Source organism: Rutilus rutilus (genome assembly GCF_951802725.1).
Source record: "Rutilus rutilus genome assembly, chromosome: 20".
Taxonomy (NCBI): domain Eukaryota; kingdom Metazoa; phylum Chordata; class Actinopteri; order Cypriniformes; family Leuciscidae; genus Rutilus; species Rutilus rutilus.
Genome location: NC_140225.1, coordinates 4053453 through 4079534, shown reverse-complemented (window position 1 = coordinate 4079534; position 26082 = coordinate 4053453). Strand labels below are relative to the sequence as shown.

Sequence of the window (26082 nt, the reverse complement as noted above, 5' to 3'; positions counted from 1 at the left end):
GACATGCAAAACACAAACACAAAAATAAAAAAAAAACACAACATTAAATCAACATTACAAAATAAACCATAAACTGCTGAACGTAAACCAAAAATAAGTTCAGAAGCACAGACCAAACCAACAAGTATCAAAAAAACTCTTCATTCATGTTGCTTTACATGCTGACTTCATAGTACTGCATACTGTACTGTAGAAATACAGAATGATATGGTTTGTTTATAATAATTTGTATAATACTGTAACCTCACAGTAAAACCAGGATTTTATACAGAACAATTGTAAAAACATGCCTAAAATTTTTACAAGAAATTTCTGAGAGTGCAGTTGTACAATAATTATGATCTACTTTCTGTCCTGTCATTCTGCCAAAACATGTGACCTCAGTGTTTCCAGCACGCTTTCTATTACATTACATTCACGCTTCAATGGCATTAAAACCCTTACGACGGGGAAGGTCAACAGAGTAAGTTCCTATTCGACTAATCTGACATCACTGACAGAACTGACGTCATTCCAAACGAGGTTAGCCGAGTAATAAACAAATGTCTTACATAAAATATATCCAACTATTTTACTATCTAAATGTATGGATGTTGGGGAAGAATGCTCTTTTTGTAATAGTACCGAGGAGTCTTTATGCCATTTGGTTTGTGAATGTGAAAGTGAACAGAGAATTTCTGCCAAAATTAGAGTAATAATAACTTTGAATGTGAAAGCAATTATTTGTTATTATGTTCATGAAGATAAAAGTATTGACAATTTTGTAAAATGTATTATTCTGAGCGGCAAATTCTTTATTCATAAATGCCGATTATCTAAATCTCCTTTATACAAGGTTTTCTGTAATGAACTCACTCTTTTAATGAAGTCTCTTAAAGTTGTGAAAAATGTAAAAGGGAATTCTATTGTCACATTATGAATCTGTATTTGGTGTCTTGTGAATGTCTTTTACTTTCTTTTTTTTCTTTTCTTTTTTTCCCCCTTTTTTTCAGTTTATCTTTGGAGCCTTGTCTTTGATGCCTGTTTTTTGGTAATGTTGTTCAATGTTAAAAAAATAAAAAAATAAATAAATAAACAAATGCCTAGTAACAAAGGATTCAAGCTGCTTTGTGCATCAAGATCGCTCCTGCTAAAGAACATGCATCTATACAGTATAATAAACAATAAACTGTATGCTGTAGTATACAAAAGAACATCGTACCAGAAAATTCTTGAAAGAAAGAAAGTTTGCGTTGTATAGCCTATTCTCTCTCTCTATATATATATATATCTATTTTTGCCGCCAAACTGTATTGAAACTTGATTATTTATTTACACAATGGTACGAAATGAAACAAGATGGAGCTCAAGTTATTCCTTGCTCATTTGATCAAACATGATGCAGCCTAATGTTTTTGAGTGCAACACAAACCCACTAACACCACAATACATCACACAAATTCATCTTATTTATCGCTTACTTACTGATATTTTTGCTGTTCAAATCCCTCCAATATGATGTCACTTCCTGTATGATTATGTCAAGGAAGTGGCTTTTGTTATTTAAAGGGTTTTACAAAATACTTACACAGTTGAAAGTGATGATCAATTAAGACAATATTCTCTAGAAAAGATGTTTGTTTTGTTATAAACATTTTTATTAAAGAAAGTAAAAAAATAAGAAACACCTGGAATATTTCTTAGGGGTTTTTTTTTCTTCAGTTTTTAATTTCTCTAATCAAAAGTGAACCCCTTAAAATTGTATGTAAAAAATTATGTATTTTTCCAATTATTTGTGGTTTAGAAACAGTAATAAAAAAGTAAATCATATGATCTCAATATTGTGAGATTAATATTTGATCCAGTATATTAATACATATTTGATGGGGACATAAAAAATGTACTGCATAGGAATGTCCCATCCAATTTCATTTAAAATCAGTATGAGAAATATCAGAGTTTGAGACTTTTATTGATTTGATAATGATTTTGATCCTATTCTCCTATTTAAATGAAGGTCTATGTAGTTTTAATTAGCTGGATCATATATATATATAAATATATATAATTCTTTTCTTTTTTTTTTTTACCATGATTTGGGCTAAAGAAGCACAATTTGACATGCAAATTGACTGATTTTATTGCTGAAATATGGAGAGTTTTTCCTCCAAGTCAGATATACTGAATATATATTATGAATATGAATATTTATATATGTGTGTGTGTGTGTGTGTGTGTGTGTGTGTGTGTGTGTGTGTGTGTGTGTGTGTGTGTGTGTGTGTGTGTGTGTGTGTGTGTGTGTGTGTGTGTGTGTGTGTGTGTGTGTGTGTGTGTGTGTGTGAGTTGACACAATGGCAGCAGAGTAAACTGACTTGACTCAGAAGATTGATTTTAATTTAGCACAATATTTGATTATTATCTCACAAATCCCTGCAGTTCCATTAAGAACCTCTAGGGGTTTGTGAACACCTCAGACTCTTGACCTAGAACTATGAAAGGAGAGTAGAGGTACCAATGAAGCGAGAGAGAGAGAGCCAGCTGCCACATGTCTGCTATTAGCTAAGTGCTGGTGTTTATGGTCTGCACTGTGTTGCTCTTAAGTGGCGATTATGTCACTAACCAGCTCGAGATGGGGAAGCACTTCACACTGGGGTAAACAGCACAGGCAATGAGATGACATCCACCATCGTGACCCTCGGCCGCATGACTGGACCATGTGGAAACAACATGACTCCTAAAGTTAGAAAGTTAGTGTTGTTAGTGTTAGAAAAATACAACTTTATATTGTTGAATTAAGAAAAGGGCCAGATGGTACTATACATATATTATTTTTAATATGTAGAACATGCATCTATACAGATCTTACAGATATTACTTGTTTTGATATTAAAACATCCCAGCTTAGAAGACAACCATTCAAAGTTTGGAGACTTTTGAGACTTCTTCTCAAAAATTTTAATGTTTTTGAAAGAGACTCTTCTGCTCATCAAGGCTGCATTTATTTGATCAAAAATACAGTAAAAAAAAAAAAAAACAGTAATATTGTGAAATATTATTACAATTTAAAATAACTGTTTTCTATTTGAATATATTTTAAACTGTAATATATTCCTGTGATCAAAGCTGAATTTTCAGCATCATTACTCCAGTCTTCAGTGTCACATGATCCTTCAGAAATCATTATAATATGCTGATTTGATGATTTGAAACATTTCTTATTATTATTATCAATGTTGAAAACAGTTGTGCTGCTTTCATATTCCTGTGGAAATTTCTTTCAGGATTCGTTGATGCATAGAAAGTGCACAAGAACAGTACTTGTTTGAAATAGAAATCTGCTGTAACATTACAAATGTCTTTACTGTCACTTTTGAATAAAATTATTTTTTTTATTTTGTTGTAAATGCAAACCAGTAGAAACAGTCCATTCCAGGCCGCACCAAGAGGCGCTTTTGGTGTTTTTGCGTGACTGAGGTTCTCATAAAAAGAGTTTGCTTGCTCATAATTTGCTTGGTTTGGATGGTGTCCATCAGCAAGGGGTTTTTATTTGGTGCCTTTGGTGTGACGGACTGAACCCTCACTCACAAACCCCTTTCAATATGGTTCACGTTTCTCATCTCGTACGAAATGCTCCATGAATCATCTGTCATCATAATCACAGAATACAAGCTATTGATCTATATAAACACATTGCATCCTCAGAGGCTTGATTTCTACCACATTCACGAACTCAGACCACTGACAAACTGAACGCTGAAACCGTAGACAATTGAAATCGCTCTGAGGAAAACTCTCATTTCTCTTCGCGGCAGAATTCCATTTGCAAACCATTAAATAAGCCAGATTGAGATCATCTTCCAAACCAGCGTCTGCCTGTCCTCCACTGAGGTTCAAACCACACAGTCGTTGAGACTGAATGGATTTCGAGCTGCTGCGTTTCAGACTCATCAAAGGAAACGGGAGGGGAAAGTGTTTTATTCTTCTGTCAACACTTCCAACAACACGTTTTACTTCCACAATCTGATGCATTTCTGAATGAAACAGGATATCCGATATGATTTCAAGTGGAACAATGAATTGTGCACAAAAAGCATGTATTAGGAAAATAAATATGGAGTATTTTGATGTCTTGTTGACTTTAACAGTCGCAATCATGCATGCAGAACTCCAAGTGAAACAAGGAACGCTGATGTTGTTGACAGACACAGCAAATGTGCTATAAATATCATAAATCACTTTTGATGATGTTCATTCAGCCAACACAAACTCCTCAATTCACGGACCAAAACCTTCCAGTCCAAGTGCTGTGGCACGGCATGAAACGGAAGATGCAATAGTCTTTTCTTCTCTAATTGTGATGTAAATATCCAAGTGAAACGGCTTCTCGAACAAGAAAAAATGTAGGGCGGGGAATTGATTGGATGGTTTGCTATTGGTGGATCTCATGTGAGTGACAGGTTGTCCCGCCCTCGCGCCAGTAAACGCATCATGAGAGACGAGAATGATGATGAATTAAAAAAAACGATGTGCATGGATAAATCATTAATAATTAAAAAATAATAAATACAAATAAAGAATTGCTAATTTTGATTTTGACTTTAACCTTCAATTTAAAATTCTGTTCACGTTCAAAGGGGCGCTTGTAAAAAATAAGTACACTTAATCATATTGAATGTACTTCTTTTTTTTTTTTTACTTGCAGATAATACAATATTAATAAAAAAAAAGCCACTTAAATAGAGGACACTTTCATGACTATGTTTCTTTAAGTACACTTTTAAAAAGTGCACTTTGTAATAATGTCAAACATTGTAAATCATTGTTTTAATAATAATTTACTCAGAATCTACATTATATTTTAGTTTAGTTAGTACCATAAAATGCATTTTAAACACATTTCAAAAGACAATAGAATTGATTATGAAATTACATACTGTGTAAAGATGTACTTAAGACCAACTTAAGCGGGTCATAAAGCTCTCTTCAGATAATCAAATAATTGCAATAAATGTAGCCTAAACTATAATACATTTTCATTTAATTGCAAGTAACATGCAATAAAAGTGTCTAAAAACATTACATTCAGGTCACACTTAAGTATATTAATTTAAAGTAAATTATTTCAGTAATAAGTACTTTTTAAAAAAGTATTCTATAAAGTGTGCTGCTTTTCGTAACACTTTATTTTGATGGTCCACTTTAGACATTATACTAACTACAAGTAACTCTGCAACTACATGTCAACTAGCAGTCATTCGAGTATTAGTGGACTGTCTGTTTAATATCTGCTATCTCTTTATTCTGATGCTCCTCAACAGACATTCTACTGACTATAAGTGACTTTGCAAGTACGTTAACTTATTCTACTAACACCTAACCCTGAACTAACAGTCCACTAATACTCTAATGACTGATAGTTGACATGTAGTTGCAAAGTTACTAATAGTTAGTGTCTAAAGTGGACTATTGAAATAAAGTGTACCCTTCTTTTTCACAAGGGGCACTAAGATTGCGTCCCTCATGGGAATGGAGCGCAGGGGTACAGTTTGATTTTCCATCCAGAGGTGGTTGGTTCCAGTTGGAGTTGGGCTGGGATGTGGTGTTGGGCCCAGCTGTGCTCATGAGACAGTGCCAGCGAGGGCCTGGACGTCCGCCTAGAACCACAACCGCTGACGGGACCGCACCTCTGTCAACCTGGAGCAGGACAAAGCACCTTTTCAGCACTCGCTCTCCTTCAAACTCGCTTTTTTCCCTCTGCTTTGGTCCAGTCATCTCCAAGAGCTTGGAAAGACATTTTAATTTATAATTATCATTTCCATTACAACTTTCATCCTGTGACCCTACAGAGGACAAGCAGTTTGGAGAATATATGGATGACAGTTATTAGTGTTTTAAGTTTAAATTTTGTATCTAATATTTATATTTCATTTTTATTTCAGATTTATTTCAATTGAAGAAAATGATTTTCAAAAGGTTTTATTTGAACAACATTGATGTGTAGCAGACAAAACTATGGAATTTGTTTTAAAAAAATTCTGTCAAAAATGTAACATTTGGTGCATGTTTATTGTGATTCCTAAAAATAAATTTATAACAGCATGCGGCTGAACACATGACAGAAATGTATTTATTTATTTAATTATTTTAAATGTCATTTAATAAAAAAAAAAAAAAAAATCATTATACATTAAAGGGATAGTACACCCAAAAATGAAAATTCTGTCATTAATTACTGACCCTCATGTTGTTCTAAATCCGTAAGACTTTCGTTCATCTTCAGAACACAAATGAAGATCTTTTTGATGAAATCTGAGAGATTTCTGTCCCTCCATTGACAGCTACGCTACTGACACTTTGACGCTTCAAAAAGTTCATAAAGAGATCGTAAAACTAATCCAAATGAATTGAGCGGTTTAGTCCAAATTTTCTGAAGAGACTTGATCGCTTTATATGATGAACAGATTGAATTTAGGATTTTATTCACATTTAAACATTGATCAGAGAACATAAACAGAACCTCAACCGAACCTGCGTAACAGAGAATGAACCTCACTGGTTCTTGCTGAAGCTCAAACGTGCCATGAAACACGAGAATGAACCTCATTGGTTCTTGCTGAAGCTCAAACGTGATGCGGAACATGAGAATGAACCTCATTGGTTCTTGCTGAAGCTCAAACGTGATGCGGAACATGAGAATGAACCTCATTGGTTCTTGCTGAAGCTCAAACATGCTATGAAACACGAGAATGAACCTCATTGGTTCTTGCTGAAGCTCAAACGTGATGCGTAACACGAGAATGAACCTCATTGGTTCTTGCTGAAGCTCAAACATGCTATGAAACACGAGAATGAACCTCATTGGTTCTTGCTGAAGCTCAAACGTGATGCGGAACATGAGAATGAACCTCATTGGTTCTTGCTGAAGCTCAAACATGCTATGAAACACGAGAATGAACCTCATTGGTTCTTGCTGAAGCTCAAACGTGATGCGGAACATGAGAATGAACCTCATTGGTTCTTGCTGAAGCTCAAACATGCTATGAAACACGAGAATGAACCTCATTGGTTCTTGCTGAAGCTCAAACGTGATGCGGAACATGAGAATGAACCTCATTGGTTCTTGCTGAAGCTCAAACGTGATGCGTAACACGAGAATGAACCTCATTGGTTCTTGCTGAAGCTCAAACGTGATGCGTAACACGAGAATGAACCTCATTGGTTCTTGCACGCAAACATGCTTGAGCTTCCGTTTACCACAACTGATGTTTGAGTTGATGATGAAGGGACAGAAAAGTGTCAGTCAGATTTCATCAAAAAGATCTTCATTTGTGTTGTGAAGATGGACGAATGTCTTATGGGTTTGGAACGACATGAGGGGGAGTAATTAATGATAGAATTTTCATTTTTGGGTGAACTAACACTTAAAATCTATTTAAGATTTATTTTTTTATTTTTTACTGTAAAACAAGTTACTGTGAACTTTTTTGGCTAATCTGTTTTCGCCAAGGGCACTTGAACAAGAACAAGCTGTAGAAAGAGGCAAAGACAGTTAGGGGGCGATGCTAGTTGGAAACTTGAATTAACGTTCCTTGCCAGGACAAGATGGGAGAAGTTCTTGTCCTCACAGGTTGTCGGCATTGAGTCACAGCCAGGAAGAAAACTGATTTAATTACATTCTAACCCCAAGACAAGCACAGACATTCCTGAGTGTTTGGAAGGGCAGCCTCCTTCAACCTGCAGCCGGCAAGCTAATTATCCACACAATAGACACTGTGTCCAGGTAAATGACTTTAGATATTGCGCATTAGCTGGGGGGAAAATTGCAGGCAACAGGAGCGGGAAGGAGGTCATCCTTCTTTTATATGGTGTTGAATGAACCTTTGGATTCTTTGACTCGTCTGTTTTCCCGCTCAAACGAGCAGCTGTCTCTGATCCGCGCGCTACAGACTAATTAAGTCATGCTAAAACTGAAGCTTCTAGCAAATAACACTCAAAACCTTATAAAAAGCAGACTAAACGACTGTCATGATTTTTGGTTTTATTAATGGTTTTGGAATGTCAATACTGCAAAATAATGCAAAAACAAGAAATAGGCTAAACAATACATCTTTCTATTGTGTTGTCCTTGCTATGCAAATGACTCTGCATTCACAAGCAAATTACTCTTTTGTGTGAGTTATTTTTAAGGAATCAATCAAAAAGACTTGATTGTGTCAAAAAGACACAAATTAGTCTTGAACTTAGTCGTAGCAGATTTCGAATTGCTCACTTAAAGGGGTCCTATTATGCTTCATTTAAAAATCTTCATTTTGTTTTTGAGGTGTACTAGAATATGCTTTCATGCTTGACTGTTCAAAAAACACATTATTTCTTATATATTTGACGTATTTTACATTCGATGAAGCCCCTCCTTCCAAAATACAAAATGTGCTGTGATTGGTTAGCTGGCCCAGTGTGTTGTGATTGACAGCGCTTATCATGTGTTTAAGGAATGTCATGCCCCTCCACAAGTTCTGCTCTTGTGTAAATATAAAGGATGGCAGCAATTTCAAACCTGATTCAGACCCTGACAATGTTATCAAACAAGAGCAGCATCGAGAATGGATTTCATGCACAGACTTTGCAAGCACTGATTTCACAGGACATTTCAGGGTGGTATGTTTTTCTTGAACATTATAGGTACGATGTTATCCACCATTTAATCATGATATTTGTCGGAAAACTATGGTTATACAAACAGTAATTGATCACAAAAAGGCGGTGAAAAGCCTTACGAAAGCGAGAGTTTACAAAAGCTATAGTAAACAACACTAATGTTGGCTAGCCGGCGAGCATACCAACAACATAAAACTTATAATTAGAACTTTTAATAGAAAATGCAACTACAAATAATAAGACATACTTACAAGATGTCATCCAAAAACAACAGATTGTCCCAACAAAGTAGAAACTGCTCCATTTCAGGAGAAGCTTTTATGTGTTGTGTAGCCTGCTGTTCTTCATAAAGTGTGCAGCACACAGATAAACATCGAGATTATAATGTTCAGGAACAGTGTTTAAAATAAATTTGACCCATTCTAAGTCGTCAGCCTTAGGAAGGTCAAACAAATGAGTTGTGGAAAAAAACAGCGTTTCTTAGCAGCTCATCCAGGCCTTGTCCGCTTTTCTGTGTATTCTGTGGGCGGGGATTATTTAAATGAGGAGCATTAGGACTTCGTAAAGCCCGGAAAAATCGCGTTGTAGTCCAAATGAGCCGTTCGTTGTAGTTCTTGGAAAGGGGATTCTGTTAAATAAAATATCTCCATTTGGAGTGGACTTTGAGCTTTGTAACCTTATAGATCTTTTTATGCTCAAACAGAAACATTACACACTAACTAAAGTTGAAAAAGTGAAAAAGCATAATTACAACTTACAATGTCCAAAATGGGCTAAAACAGAATAATTTCATAATGAATAATGATTAATTTTGAGTTGTCAATGACATTCGATATTTCTAGACTATGTCTAATATCAAAGAAAATAGTTTAGTATAAAACAATTGCTAAAATACGTTAAATTCCTTAGCTGCTGATGCACAACTTCTGGATTATAGACGTTTAAAGCTTCACGTTCCACTTCAAAATATGAGAAAAACACCAGGGCAAGATCACCGATGAACTGCTCATCTGCTCATTTTCAATTAAAGCTCATTTATGAGACTGTGTTTCTTTATGGCTGTTTTTATTGGCCATCATGAAGATTGAAGTTTATGACAGTAGCTGCACATCTGCTATTCCTCTTAAACTTTAGAGACTCTATTGACAACTTAAGCCCTGCAGAGACAAGCTTTAATATCTAACTTGATCATTTTTAATAAACCTTTGAGGTGAATCTGAGGACTAGCTAGTACCTACCTCCATGTAAAACGTCCACATTTCTCTTGTGTAGGCAATCGCTGCACTGAAAATAATATAAACCAGTGCAAATCTAGGACAAGAAACTAGTGATTTGCTTGAGAAGTCTTGATTTCTGAAGAGTGTGATTTCTGTCACCAAATGAAACTAACTCAAAATAATGATTGTTTCCAAACAGGCTTACCGAGCACTTCCCCCATTGGCCGAGCGAACATACATTGGTCCCGCCCCCAAACTCGCACTATTGGCTAATGGTTCCTGTGTCTGACATGTTGGGCGAACAATGACTGAATTCATAACAGCATACTAGCATTCTGCTCTTTATTTTTTGATAAAAAAACATAAATTAGAAAAAGTAGGAGCAGAATGTTCAGTAAATTCAGTCATTGTTCGCCTAACAACTCAGTCAAAGGAACCATCAGCCAATAGTGTGAGTTTGGGGGCGGGACCAATGTGTGTTTGCTCAGCCAATGGGTTCATAGGACCATAGAGACACAACGGATAGTGGAACTGCATACGGGCATACTACGTGTACTATAAAGATAGGAATAAAACTGTAAACTTTGGTGTAGGTAAGTGCTGCTGAAGTGGAGATTTCTGGAGAGAAAAAACAGCCTATAAAAATATGTAATTGAAATCTACAGATGTAGATATATTAAATGTAGTAACTTCATGTGTATTATCTTTCCACTAGTATGAAAGAAGGAAAGTTATGGAAGCAAAACAGCCCAAAATTGAAAATGGTTTTGCCTGCAGTGTTTGCCTTAATAAACACACATCCTTTAAGATTACCCTAATGCATCAAAAGACAAACTGAGTTGTGTGAGATGATCCTCACCAGATCATGCTTTAAAATTACCTTCAGAAATGTCTCTACAGAAGCCGACTCTGAAAGTAAAATTCACACACTGAGTTTGCTGTGTAAGCATCTAAACCATGGTTTGTGTTACTGATTAACTCCGTTCCACCGTCACCGATGTGTTATCCGTGAGTGTGGGTCTGTCTCGCCCGCTCATGTTGACATTCCAGAGGACTGGACCTTGTGCAAACAGCCTCCTGACAGATGGAGGGTACGAGAACGAGTAGATCTAGCGCTCTGATGGGCCTCCTCACGTATTTCAACAGCTCGGAGCTGAAGAACTCTGTGTGGCAGATGCTCATCGCAGTCTCTCATTAAGCGGATCATACAGGCTGGTGGAGACCAGTAATGGGGTCTGAATGCTTGTGTCACTGATGGTCATGACAGGTTTCAGTCACCATAGTTATTGTCCCATGACCCCAGTAATCTCATAAGTGTCTCATCTAAAGATCACAACAAGGTCTAAAAACAAGGGCCTAAAATTAACACTCGCCAAGCGCCAAATGCGAGTAAAAATCGGAATATGAAACGGTGTCAATCGCCAGTTGGCCTGCAAAGTTTTTATGAATTCTAACAATACAATGTTGTGAGAACATGAAAGTGAACAAACATGAACGACGCTCGGGACAGTTGACGCGGCATTGCTGCATCATCATGAAAATTTAAGACACCGATGCGAATACTAAATTGAGATCTCTTTTACGTCTTCTTGCGCTTGAATGGACAAATTCACACAAAGTGATGCCACAAAATGCCCGTCTTGGCGAGTTTAGTTCTAACCCTAATCAAACACACCTGAACAAGCTAATCAAGGTCTTCAAAGTTACTAGAAAATTGCAGATAGTAGGTGAGTTTGATCGGGGTCTGAACTGAACTCTGCAGGACAGTGGCCTTCCAGGGCCGGATCTGAAGAACCGATCTGTGCATTCGGTCTTAAAGTGACAGCAGCCTAATATACCTGATGCTGTCTGTGTTTTAAATGCTAAAAAAACATAACTGCTCTTGACTGAATAACTTTTGTAACTTTAATAAGGATTAATCTATGTTTAATGTATACAGTGAAGACTACGCAGTGTTATTTTACATTTGATTAGCCTACTTTATTCAGTTTCTGTACCTGAAAATTGTGAATTTTCACTGCTATTTAAAATTTGGTGTCATAACTCCCTATTTTGCAAAAACTGTTTCATGGCTGGTAAAAAAATATTTATGGCCGGTACATTTACAAGTCACCGTCCATTGGCAGGTATGGCAAAAAGTTAGTTTTAGGCCGTCTAAAACTGCTAACATACAGCATGCCAAAATAGCAAAGCTTGAAATTAACATCTCAATACACTTGTGGTCATGACAGGTTTCAGTCATCATAGTTTTTAGTCTCATCTCATCTTCATAGTCTTCATCATCCTCTCTTCTCCGTTCTGAGGATCAATCTTAAAAGTAAATGTTCTTGATTGGCAATGATGGTTCTATGAAGAGAACCTTTCCATTGCACAAAAGGTTCTTTAGAAAGGAAAAAGTTCTTTAGATTTTTCAAATGTCCTTAATACTAAGAAAAAAGTGGTTATTTTAAGAGCTGTTCACTGAAAGGTTCTTTGGGAAAACCAGAAATGGTTCTTCTATGGCTTTTGCAGTGAAAACACCCTTTTGGCACTTTTATTTTTAAAATGTAAGTGTGACGCCATCGGGATGAGCAGCTTTAAACACAGCCTTATGAAGAACAAAATGACCTGTAATGACACTTTTCTGGGAATGCTGGTTTCTACAGGAATGAAAAGTCATGTAGGAGATCTAAATTTTTCTACAAGACATCATTGAGATCAAATGATTGATTTGCTTAGGTTAACATCTGCTTTTCAGATGATTCTCCTGAGAAAAAGACCCCAGTAATATCATAAGTGTCTCATCAAAACATCTCAACAAGGTCTCAATCTGCTCACATGCCAAAATAGCAAAGCTTGAAATGAATGTAGAATTAAGAAATGAATGTCTACATTAAGACAAGGATGTGTGTCTGTCTGTGCACTTGAAACTTTCACAATATGTGCAAGGACACCATAAGAGACTGATGATCATTTACTATAGTATACAAAACAAATCACACACAATTCATTTTTTCCATCTTTAATTTTACAAATCTGTCAGGAACATTTGTTGAGAACAACCTCATCTCATTTGTCTGGAAGAAAATGAAACACTTGAACAAATAATACTTTTGTGTTTTGAAAACTGTATTGTTGATGTGGGTAAAACTGCAAAAAAAATATATACTGCAACCTTTTTTTTTTTTCCAGTATTTTGTCAAATTCAAATGCAAACTTCAGTGTGAGTAAAATAGCCGGATAAAAACATCCTCTACTATAGAAAAGGGATTAGCTGACTATAAAAATGTACGTTATTTTTGCATTTTAACTTACCATTCACATTTGTATATATATATAAAAAAAAACGTAAGAAATGCAAATCTTTTGAGACCAGCCACAAATAATTATTTGTACCATTACCTCACTGAAATGTCATTTTAAATTACAAAATAAACATTATGAATCATTATCGTTTCTACTGTCATCATTAATATTATTATCTCTTTATTATTTTGATCTTTTTTTATCCTTTTGATTCTTCTTAACATAAGTCAATAAATTAACATGCTATCTCTTTCCCTGAAAGCCAATACGTGACTGTGTCAGCAAGTGAGAGTTGTGCAGGACCCGACATTAAACCAGCTTCCCGGACTCAAACCAGCACCACAGCTCAATGTGTCTGGAACATACGCATGAACAACTGCACCGAAATAAGAGTTTTGTGGCTTTTAGTGCATATTTGTTAATTTTGAGGTCATCTAAATGCTAGTGAACTCTTAAAAGAAGACAAAGAAAAGAAACTTCCTGTTTTAACAGGAAATACCTCAAAACACACTCAAAAAAACACATTTTTTTTAATGTCGAGTCCTGCTGTACATGTGCGAATGTTTGTCTGGGAATGTAATAGAAACATCTATACTTGTCTATATCCATTTTTGACTCTGGAGAAAAAGAGGGAAAGGGGAGGAATTGTTCGGAAGTCCATACAAAAAATAATTCATTGTAAATATATAATATATATTTTTACATATTTGAATATATTTACAAATATACCCAGCACTATATACCATGTTTTAATATTATTATTTTTTACCAATAAGGATAACTGCTTGGGCTTTTGTACTGAGCTATCACGGTAAAAACGGAACATTTAAAAATAAAACAATTTTAAAAACAAACCGGGAGGCAGTGATATGTTTTCTTCTACTTCTTCTTCTGTTAGTTGTGTGTTTCCATATAGTACTCGTTTCCTATTTTCTCCTTTTTGTCTTGGTTTTAGTCTCTTAAGAGTTCTGTACACGTTCATTTCACTTGGGAACACAGACTCCTGGAATGCCAAGCAACGGAATGATAGCAAGAATGGAAGAAAATTCCAACATGAACGAAAAAAAAAAAAATCTGCAAAATAAAAAAAATCAAATAAAAAAGAGGTGGGCCCTTGAGAACAGTCACTTTTCTCTGGTCCTCGTCCTCTTCTTAAGAGCTTGGTCACGTGTTTTTTGTGTGCGCAAGTGTGTTTCCACAAAAAAAAAAAAAGCACCTGCTCTTCACACACTTCAGTTTCTTTCCGGAAAAGCAGCACTCGGGCGTCTCAGCCTCCCTCAGCACGCTCCCAAAGTCCAGCGGGAGCTTCACCGGGAGTCTTGAGGCAGCGTACGGTTCTGGGTGGGTAAAAGTGAACTGTGGGTAAAAGTCTTTCACTCTTTTTGAGAGCTGGAGGTGTAGCTTGGATGTGGTGGGTCTGGAGGACGTTGAACGGGCTCATGTTTTTACGCCTCCGTTGATGTGCTGGTACTTGGGAAGGCAGGGCTCGTCTGCTAAAGGGTCGTGGGAGAAGACGGAATCGTCTCCGGAAGAGCAGGAGCTGCGTGTGTCGGGGAAACTGGGAGAATACTGCTCCACTGGGGCACACAGGTCCAGATACTCCTACAGACACACAGATATCAGCATATACATTCTTATGCAGTCCGGCTGTCGCATTTAATAGAAAAAAACATACAGCCGAATTATATTTCAATTAGTCAATTAGGAATGGAGAACCTTTTCCAGTTGGAAAATAAAACACATTTCTATGGGAAATAGTGTTCTTTTTGTATCATTACTATTATAGATTTTGAATTAGATTTTAGTTTTCTATTTTTCATTTTTATTTTAGTTAAAGTGCAAATACTTTTTTTGTTGTGTCATTATTATTATTATTTTTAAATATGTACACATAGTTTATATATATATTTGTAAACATCGTTTTTTGTTTACACCTACTTGTTCAAAGGTTTGAGGCCTGTAAGATTTTTTTAAAGGCTGCATTTTAAAAATACAGTAAAAACTATAATATTGTGAAATACTATTACAATTTAAAACAACTGCTTTCTATTTGAATATATTTATAATTTATTCCTGAGATCAAAGCTGAATTTTCAGCATCATTACTCCAGTCTTCAGTGTCACGTGATCCTTCAGAAATCATTCTAATATGATGATTTGCTGCTCAAGAAACATTTCTGATTATTATCAATGTTGAAAACAGTTCCAATTTTTGTGGCAACCGATACTTTTTTATTTTTCAAAAAAAAATGTTTTACTGACCTCAAACCTTTGAACACTAGTGTATATAATCATATAATTGTTTAAAGCTCAAATAATACTTTCCGCTGTGGTTCTCCAGCAATAACACTCAACTACTAGCCGCTTCCTTCAAAATACAGCACGCTCAAATGTGAGAATCCTCAATCCGAGTTTAACCAAGCTGGAAACCACTGTGGCAGATTCCACGTCTGAACAGCCTCCTTCAGAACGTCAAGTCTAACCAATGTCTGGTTATCGAAATTCAGTGTCACCTGAAGACTATATATTATATATATATTAGTATAGTATATATAATAGTATATTTTTGAAATACATCATATAAACATCCAAAGCACGTGAACATACAGTATAAGCAGAATGTTTTTCCCTGGTTCATTCCTCAAACAAAATTGGAGCCATTTTCTCTTTGTGGCTGGTACTGAGCTATTTGACTAGAGGAAGAGGGGGGTTTTATGTTGCTGAAAATGAGTGTTGGATTGAACTCTCGCTGCTCAACACAAGGCAGCTCACATTACTAAAGACCTTCACATCTGTGAGCAGTTTAAGACGGGGGGAAGAAAGCAGAGGCACTTTATTACATTTCTAAAGTTCAAAACGGCGAGCGAGAGCGGGGCTGTTGGCATCATCTCTCTTCCACGGCTCAATCCCCCCTTCGACAAGTTCTGACAGATTTCCATCCCTCAGCCCGCCACACGGATATCGTGGATGACAGCTAGGGAACGGAAAGAATCGTCTAGCGTTCCGTCGCAGGGCTCCATCTGACAATTGAGCAACGCTAGCCGCACTCGCAAACCCAAGCCTGGATGAAATCAAGCACGTGCAACTCTCGACCTGTAACGCTGACCGTAAAAACGTTTCCTTCCCTTTGCGGATCTTGCGAAATGTTGCGAGCTGAAGCCAGCGTTGGCAAGGGTTTGATGGATCCCAGAACCATAGAGAAAGCGTGAGTGGTTTCGGGTCTGTTTATGCATGCGTGTGTAAATGTGTGCACATCTCACCTCGTTGGTTGCCAAAGTGAGAATGCGGTCCAAGTCCTCAACCAACTGTTTGAATGTGGGCCTGTGGGAAGAGATCGCATGCCAGCAGTCCTTCATCATCATGTACCTGAAAAGAGGAAAAGACAATGTGACATCATTTATTTATTTCTATGCTTTGTTTTGGAGATCAAGTGCGGTGCAGCCATTTGAGCAATCAGACATGCTCAGGCGAGTATGTGTGCGCTAACTATCTGGTTCGATGAAAGGGCAACATCTCAAAGCTACTGCAACGTCTCATTTTGGCAGTAAACCAACGTGAAAGTTTGTTAGGTCATTGACATTATAGCTGGTAGATACTTTTTTGGGGTTAGGGTGAGAAGGAGCTCATTTGTCACTGTGAATGCTATGAGAGCCAGACCAAAGACTACCACTGTGAAATTGCAATCTGTTGGTTGTTCTCAGAAGCTGCAAAGTGTCTTGGAAGAGGCAATTCACACTAGCTGGGAAATTAGCTTCAAGTCGACATGAAACAACAACACTAGCGTAACGAGCTCATTCAAATGCAAGGCAAACATTGGTAGGAAAAAAGTGGTTAGTGGGACACTAGCTTACATGGACACAATATAGTACAAAACGTTAGTGGGACACCAGCTTAACTAACTTTGCAAGACAAAAATGTTATATTACGAAAATGATTAGTGGGATGCTAGCTTAACTAGCATAGACAAGTTAAGAGCAAGCAAGGAAAAAAAAGAAATGTTTAGTAGGACACTAACTTAACTAGTACATGGGCACACTACATGCAGACCAAAAAGAAAAAAAGAAAAGAAGATTAGTGGGACATCAGTTTAAAGTAATAGTTCACTTAAAGAAAATTCTGTCATCATTTACACTCCCTCAAGTTTTTTCAAACCTGTATGAGTTTCTTTCTTCTGCTGAACACAAAGGAAGTTATTTTAAAGAATGTCGGTAATCAGAATACTATGGATGTCAATGGGGTCCATCAACAGTTGTTTTTTTAATGGTAGAAATAGAGGTAGCACTTTATTTTACAGTCCTGTTCCCCATGTACATACTGTGTACTTATAGTTTTTACAATAACTGGGAAATAACTAGGTACTAACCCTGAACCTACCCCTAAACCTAACCTTAACCCATGTAGTTACCTTATATCACCCAGTACTTTCTTAGGTAAGTTCACTGTAAGTACACGTACTGTAAAATAAACTGCAACTGAAATGATGCTAAATGAACTCGCTCACTGACAAGGTAAATGCGAACCAGAAAAAAAAATGGTTAGGACACATGCTAAATTATTCCACATACGAATAGACTTTAGCGATCAGGACAAACCATGTAACATGAAACCTTTGAGAAAAGAACACTCACAACTCGTTGGTGCAGTTAGCAGGTTTGTCCATGCGATGACCCTCTTTTAGTAGCTTGAAAAGCTCCTCGACAGGTATTCCAGGATACGGAGAACCGCCGAGCGTGAAGATCTCCCACATTAAAACCCCAAACGACCAGCTGGAAGAGACAAAAACACACATTCATCAGATCACTTTCGCAGTGCCACACACAGCAAACACGTTCCTCTTGTGGTTCACATCACACTTTCAGTCAGTGTTTTGACTAAATACAATGCGAGTGTATTGACATGCAATTGAAATGTTGAACAATCAGCATTTTGTTGAGTTATTCTCAACAACCCCTGTCAAAGGGAGCAAAACATTCCAGCCTCTTCCGTGGTACCATCACTTCACTATCCCCAAAATTTGGATGAGGGTCGCTCTGTGAAATTAAGCCAAAACTCCAAATTTGATCCATTTACAGTAGTGATATTTGTTGGCGCTAACAACGCAGTAGCTGTTGGGGTCTAAATGCGGTCTTTTCTCGAGCGTCTCAGACTGTGGGACCACTCTTACACGACTCAAATGACTCTGGACTCAAAGCTGGCTTTTGTCCTCCGTGGAACGCCACAATGACACATATTGTCCAGCCAAAACAAACATTAGCGAGACCCACAGGAAACAAACGTCCAGAGGGCGGAAGACTGTAGCGGGGAATGATTTTTCATCACATGCCAATTCCATGTTGCTTCATCTAAGACGGGGGGAGGGGGGGGATAAAACACTCAAATGATGATAAGAGTTTCCACAGAGGGTTCCACACGTTTTGACTCATCATATGAGAGTCCCAAAATAGGCCGGAGGACATGCAGAGCCAGAAATCCTTATCATCTGCATAAGCTTTTATTTATCCTGCTGAGTTGACAAAAGCATTTCACAATCACAAGATATAACGGTTTGAAATGATCAATGCATTACACAATGTACTTAAGAAACAGATCTCCCCACACACACACACACACACACACACACACACACACACACACACACACACACACACACACAGGCTATAGAAAAGAAATAGTTTATAGCTTGAGATCTCTGTAACTTCTCAATTGCTTCTTGTAATGAGATTTAAACGAGAGCAAAACCAAAGTTTAATAATAAATCAAAGATCTCAATATTAACCATTTTTTCATAAAATTCTAGTAAGATCACATGACCTAAGCTGCTCTCTACAGTACATATATTTAACAGCTCTGTATACTGTACTATATGTCAGATATTTACTCATTTATGTCTATTTTTGTTGCTCCTATGGAATTTTTCAAGAAACATCTTAGACTAAGTAGGTATGTAAATGAAGCATGAACTCATCATTTAGTCTCCTGAGCTACAAAAGAGCAATCTCAGAGCAACACTCTGAGTGTGTTTTTTTCTGGTTGTACTCCTTTCTGGTGACCCGTCTCAGTCACAATACACGAAGCAAAGCACAAAGACTCTCTGCTTTCGTTTACTCCTGCTGTCACTCGTCCACGTGTTTGTTTACATAATCAGTTACCCTGTTTGTCTTCTTCTCGTCTTTATCTAGCGCCGCATCTTCTCTGACATGTTTGCTAAATTCATCATCTCTATTCAGTCACCCCATGTAACCACTGCTAACCTCCCCATGATCAATCACTCACACTGGGAGCACAAAAAGGGGCACCGCAATGCCCTCTTGAACCCTTACGCTTCAATGCAATAAGCCGCAATCAGCTTGCGTCTTCTATTCTCTAGCTAATAGACTTAGATCTTACAAACATTCACCTCAAAATTAACAGAAAGAAATAAGAAATTATATTTTGCATGAAGAAAACATGCTTAACTTTCTTGGAAATAATGCCTCAATGCAAATAATCTTCATTTTTTAAAAGCAAAAATAAATAAAACATATATATATATATATATACATACATATATATATAAACTGTATATATATATATATATATATATATATAAAAGGGTGATACCTTGTTAATCTAATATAGCTGACCTTGCATGGGGCCGGATGAACCTTAACCATAAAAGCCATCAATTTAACATCCTAAGCAAATCCACACACATGCATCCATATTTTCATTTTTGCAAGCTCTGCAACTTACATCATCCCAGTCCCTGGGGTCTTGTTTGTCGAAACATGCCAATTTTTATTATAATTTATGTATTCATTTAATATGATGTCATATATAGATTGTGTCTGCCTCTGAGCCAATCAGAGAGCTCGGGACCCTAGCTGAGATAAAAGATTCAAGAGTTTGCCATCAATAAGGGTCTCTTTGCTATTGATTCAATTTTACTGCACGGACCACACAAAGAGCGGACACACATGACAAAAGATAATGACCTGCAAGAGATTGCAAAACAACACACACACTTACAACATATTTCATTAGGGGTGGACAGTATTTGCCAAAATCTTAAATGATAATGTCTGTGTTTGTACATTCCCAATGCATTAAATACTGGACAAATTAAAGATCGAATTTGAAACATGATGGGCCTAAACCAAAAGATCAGATTATTAATAACAAAAGAATGTAGAAATGACTGCAGCCCAAGCATGAAACCAAAACTTCAAAACGGCCCGCAAAATCCAACATGGACTAAAGCGTAACTTCCGGTTCGTTTCATCTCTTTACGAGACAAAGAAAAAAGAAAGCTTAAAATGAGATGAAACAAGCATGTACTGGCGGATAAATGCAAACTCAAATGACAAAAAACAGGATTATTTCACTCTATGGAAAATAAAAAGAGGGGAAGAGACATTTAAGTGTTCAGAAAAAGAGAAAACAATGGGGTAGAGAGGCGCTGGAGAGAGGAGTGTGACGGGACGGAGTGAAGGGAAGATCGAGGGCATTTCCGTCCAGACTCTGGGAGGTGAGAGTCTGGCTCTTCTGAAGGGCTTTGAAGCTGCGCAGATTAGTAACACGGCACTGGTCGCAAGTCGAGCGTGAAATCTCTCGCTTTTCGGTGTAGCGCTGGCCGTGAACAGCCCTTCTTCTTTCTCTACCTTACAAAAACACTTCCTTAACTTTCCATCACTGTTCAGAAGGGAATCAATTCTCGTACCCTCAACTCACCTGCCAGCAGTTCCTATTCATTCCCAAACCACTCGCTTTATACAAACACACAGCGACTCCAATCACAGCAGAAGTGTTTTCCTGCTCTACATATATACCGAAAACAGTACCTTTTTCAATTTGTAGGAAGACAAATATCTCTAACAGTATAATTTTCAAAAGCTATTTAGACTTCGATCCATTACAACTTCCGCATTTCCTTCAAAACCACTGTGCAGAAATAATAACAAGCTATTAGCGTTCTATAGGCAAATTTCCTGTTATAATTGGCTTAACTCTTCACATGTGGAACCAATAACTGTTGCACTTTCATACATTCAAATGTTCGTGCAAAAGCTTAGGTTCAGTATAATAATAATATGCAAGGACTAGGGAGAGAGTTTGGGTTATAAACCTAAGCAAAACCTCAATAATAATCATGTTTTCTATGATATGTCCACTTAAAGATGAAAGAAAAATGAAGCACACAAAGGGTTGACTTACACATCGCTCTGGTGCGTGTACACTCGGTCGAACAGCGCCTCTGGAGCCATCCATTTCACTGGCAGACGACCCTACAGACATCAATAGGAGAAAAGGTCAAAGACGGTTGACACACAACAACATCCACACACTGCGAAACTCACATCTTTATCTGTACGAGACCCTCGTTAGCCTGAAATTTCATTAAGCCTCAAGCAGACAATAATGATTGGGAATTAAATCCTGGTGGGACATATAGCCGAACTCTAATTTCCCGAAGGAGCCATTGTGGGGGTTTATAAATTGAGGCTAGTGGAGAAGATAGAAGAGTCAATGGCATTTACAGTGCTAGATCCAATAGGAAGGGCTCCGGGTTCACAATCTCCTGGCTCACAGTGTTTTATTTAGACAGGGTTGAACTAGTGTAATTGAATCTAACCCCAGCCATTAATCAGTCATCAGTATCGCTCAATCTGGGCTTTGCTCATTGTTTTAATAACGCCAAACTATGTTTAAAATATGCATGGCCAGATCTTGGTGACCTTGATAAGACCTAAGAAATAAATCAGGACTAAAGCAGAACTGGTGAGTTAAGTTTGGAAAAGTTGCTGCTTACATTTACTTCCATGTTGTAAAATCCAAGTCCTACCAGTTAAACGTTGGCAGGCTAGTTTCTTTGGACATGGTAGCTGGTTTTCTACTGGTCCAACCAGCTCTGACCAGCATGGCCTAGAAGGTCCATCAGGATTCATTGATCAGTTGAATTTCCAGCTGTTGAACCTGATCCACAAGCTGGAAACCCAATTGATCAACCATCTATACCATCTAACAACTGTAAATGACCAACTAGAATCATGCACAAAAAGACTAGGAATGTTTAATAGGGTCAATTTTTGATTTCAATCCAATTGATCAACCAGCTTCAACCCTAATTAAACACCTGAACCAACTAAAACTTCCAGGCAGGTGTTTTGGATCTGGTTGGAGACAGTGGCCCTTGAGGAGAGGAGTTTGACACATGTGAACTAGAATCATGCACAATAAGGAATGTTTATTTATGAAGTAAATAGGGTCAATTTTAATTTCATGTTGATCTTATGTGAACATTGACCCATATTTGACAATGATTATAATGCTATCAAGATTCACACACTCTTTCGCTGCCATGTCTGATGACGTAAACTCTTGGATGAGTGATTTACAGCCTAAACAAGCATCTATGATGGGCTAGAGACTGGTATAATGGTGGGAATGAGAGTCAAAGCTATGCTAATGTGTTTAGGTTTGTCACTAACATTTCTTTCTCATGAGCTTGAACAACAAGCTTTGGAATAAGAGAAGAGGGCAGGGCCAAATAAGCAAAGAGCTGAAATCACTTTACACGCCGACTGCCTGGGAATCTGCAAATCATGCCAAGACTGGTGAGAGGAGGAGGGGATGTGGCAGATAAACAGAGGGGAAAACAGGAGAAATGGAAGAGAGAAAAGGTGAGAGAACAAAGAAAGAGATGGCGGGAGGCTGAAAGGAGTCGAGCCTGAATATAACTGTATAAAGGATGATTCAAGACCCAATGAGAGCTAAATTGGAGTTTTGATGCTTTTAGTCCATGTATATTGGATTTAAGGCCATTTATATGGTTGCGCACACTTAAACATTGATGACATTAACATTTAGTAGATGCATTTAAAATTGACAGTATTTCTTATCAGGAAAAATGGACCAAAAGCATTGAGAACTCATCTTTACTCAGAAGTTTATCCCAACTTTTGCCAAAATAAACTGCTTAAGAATAAAAATGTCCTTCTGCTATGTCTGACTGGCAAGTAGCAAACTATAGTTCATGTGATTTAAAGGCTATTGACCATTACATTATAAAAAATAATACTATACACTACTTTTCAAAAGAGTACAATTGATCGAAAGTGACCGCGAAGAATTATAATGTTGTTCTTTTTAACTTTCTGAAAAATCCTGAAGAAAATGCGTCACTAAAATATTAAGCAGCGCAACTGTTTTTGACATTGATAATAATAAGAAATGTTTCTTGAGTGATTTCTAAGGATTTCTGATTAATAATGAATAAATTACTTTTTAAAATTGTATTCAAATAGTAAACAGTTATTTTAAATGGTAGTAATACTTCACAATATGACTGTTTTTACTGTATTTATGATCAAATATATGCAGCCTTTGTGATCATAAGAGACTTTTTTTTTTTTTTAATACTTTTGAACGGTAGTGTGTGTCTTGCCTCAATCTTTTTCAACATCAACACAACAGATAGTAATGAGTACCATTACATGCATCTTTAAATACAGACAAAAGAACGCATACCGAGATTAAAAAAAAAGCATGTGTTATATGTTATAAATGTGTTTAAAGGTAAAGAGGAGTGTCTCCTGACGAAATGAAACTCACATTTGTGGTCTTTTTATAGTAATCTATATTGTGGACGTCTCTGGCCAGGCCAAAGTCTGCAATCTTCATAAAGTTGCTTTCTGTGACCAACACATTCCTGGCAGCCAGATCCCTGTGTATACACTGCAATAGAGATGGAGAAAGACAGAAAGAACTTAAATCATCACAACTTCATCTTGGAAACACACCCTTAAAAACACACACACGCAGACACAAACAACACACCACAGGAACGTTTAAGTACTTTAGGGATAAACCGCAGGGCAAATCTGTGCGAGAGTGCGATAAGGCCCAGCGTGCATTCCAGACGGGAAGGCGAGCGTGATGACAGTTTAGTTAGCATGCTAGCAGTGAGAGCGTTGTGACCGGCTTACAGAGTCGTGCACATCTGCTGTGATTCATTCATTGACCAGATGAAAAATTTTTGGACGATGCATGAATCTGATTGGACGGCTGAGCACTCTTTAAACGTGCATGTGAGAATTAACTGCATTAAAAAGGATTATTATATATTCATCTGTTGGATTTCAAGTCTATAAATAGTTTTAAAAAGCCACTAGCACGAATCTGATACACTTCTGTTTATTGTGGCCAAGAGCCAGCCACTTTTTTAAAAGTGACATTTAGGGACAGCAGGTAGATGTGTGAAATCAGATACTCTAAATACAAAACAACATATACAGGTGTGCTCAGACAAAACTTTGAAATCCTTCAAAGATTTGATGGCGTGAACCTCGCAAACTATCCAATAACTAGTTCCTCCTTGGCAGTGCTTATTGTAGCAGCCTGAGAATATGTAGATGCAACATTTGTCCCAGCTGACTGGTAAAACGCTTGCAATTTTCAGAAAGTGCTTGTCAGATCGCATGCAATGTACATTAGAAAGATCACAGGGATCCAAAGCCAGACCAGCACCACTTAAAGTCTATGTAAGTGACATTTATATATATGTATATAAATGATATTTGTATATGATGTGCATGTGCTTATACCTTCTGTGAGGCTAAATACTCCATGCCACGGGCTACTTGATAAGTGCAGGAGATCAGATCTTTGAAGGTAAGAGGCTCATCTGATACTCGGGCTATATCATACGAGTACTCCATTCCTGGGGGCCGCCGGGCCCTCAAATACTCCCGAAGGTTACCCTTAGATGCATACTCTACTATGACATATAATGGACCTGAGAAAGAGAGAGAGAGGTGTTGTCAGAGATCCCACTGTCATTCATACAGGTGAGAACCCTGTAAAGCCTGACAGATCAAATCATAAGCAGAAAAATCGTATTTTTGACAGGTTTATTGAACCTTTTGACGAAATATAAAAAAAGTAATAAAAAGTTTGCATATGTGTTTTTTTGTAGAGTATCATATTTGATACATCAGGCTTTTATTGCTCATATAGTATGATAAAGTGAGAATATGAAGCTCACACTCGAGGAGGAAAAACACCTCAATTTTATTCAGAGGCCAAAACTGACCAAAAATATGCAATTTGGTCCAGTGGCTGATATTTATAAGGCCAAAAAGAAAGAGGAAATTATGATAATGTGAGATCTACTTACATAAAATGCATATACGTATCATTTGTCACTCTATATCTGCCAATAATTGTTCAGCAGATATTTAAAGGCTTAGTTTTATGATCACAGCTCTGTAGTTTTTATTGTGGTGGCAAAGCATATAATGCAATACAATGATGATTAAGAGATGAACTAATAAACATTCCTCAAAACTCTGATGGATCATATTTAAGACTCATTAAATTTAAAAAAAATTATGTATGAATAATCAAGTAAACCTAAGTTGCTTCAGTCCAGTAAGGTGTTCATCTTGAAATAGTACTAACAATATAAAAGTTATTCTAATGTTTGCTTTATAAAAATAGATTTCACAGCAAAAACACATTTGAACCAAGACCTGAATGATATTAAAAGGCCTTTTACTTGCAAAAAAAAAAAAAAAAAAAACTATTCTTCAGAAGACAGGAGGTGTGTAGAAGATTATGTACATCAGGCTTTTCAGCAGAAATGAGACCTTAGAAATGAAAGTATCAAATATGATACAGTAAGCTAGGGTTAAAACGAATCCCTCACCGTCCTGTGTACACGCTCCCAACAGATTGATGATGTTCTTGTGCCGGCCAATCATCTTCATCATCTCCATCTCTGACACCAGGTCAGAAAGATCTTTCTCTGTTGCATCATCTAGAAAGGTTAAAAAAAATGAAGAAAATTTACATTTAAAATGCATTTTGTGTCCACCTAACAAATCTAATAATCCACTTAATAAATCCTGTTAGTTTTTCCCTGTTTTCTGCACACTAAAGCCCACAAGTGAGACTGTACGGCTGTGTT

General features: G+C 37.0%; 1 protein-coding gene across 10 annotated transcripts in view; it reads right to left on the bottom strand.

Moving 5' to 3' along the window:
• Positions 1-14031: 14031 nt before the first annotated feature.
• The window catches only part of fgfr2 (fibroblast growth factor receptor 2), a 47283-nt gene continuing 35232 nt past the window's right edge, over positions 14032-26082 (bottom strand). For all 10 annotated transcript variants that reach the window (XM_084392055.1, XM_084392058.1, XM_084392052.1 and 7 more), the window contains 7 exons: positions 25822-25932; positions 24719-24909; positions 23727-23849; positions 21330-21400; positions 17765-17902; positions 16397-16502; positions 14032-14738 (listed from right to left, as the gene is read on the bottom strand). In XM_084392055.1, coding sequence (XP_084248181.1) covers positions 14574-14738; positions 16397-16502; positions 17765-17902; positions 21330-21400; positions 23727-23849; positions 24719-24909; positions 25822-25932 — 905 coding nt within the window. In that variant the 3' untranslated portion in view covers positions 14032-14573. The remainder of the gene's footprint in view (positions 14739-16396; positions 16503-17764; positions 17903-21329; positions 21401-23726; positions 23850-24718; positions 24910-25821; positions 25933-26082) is intronic.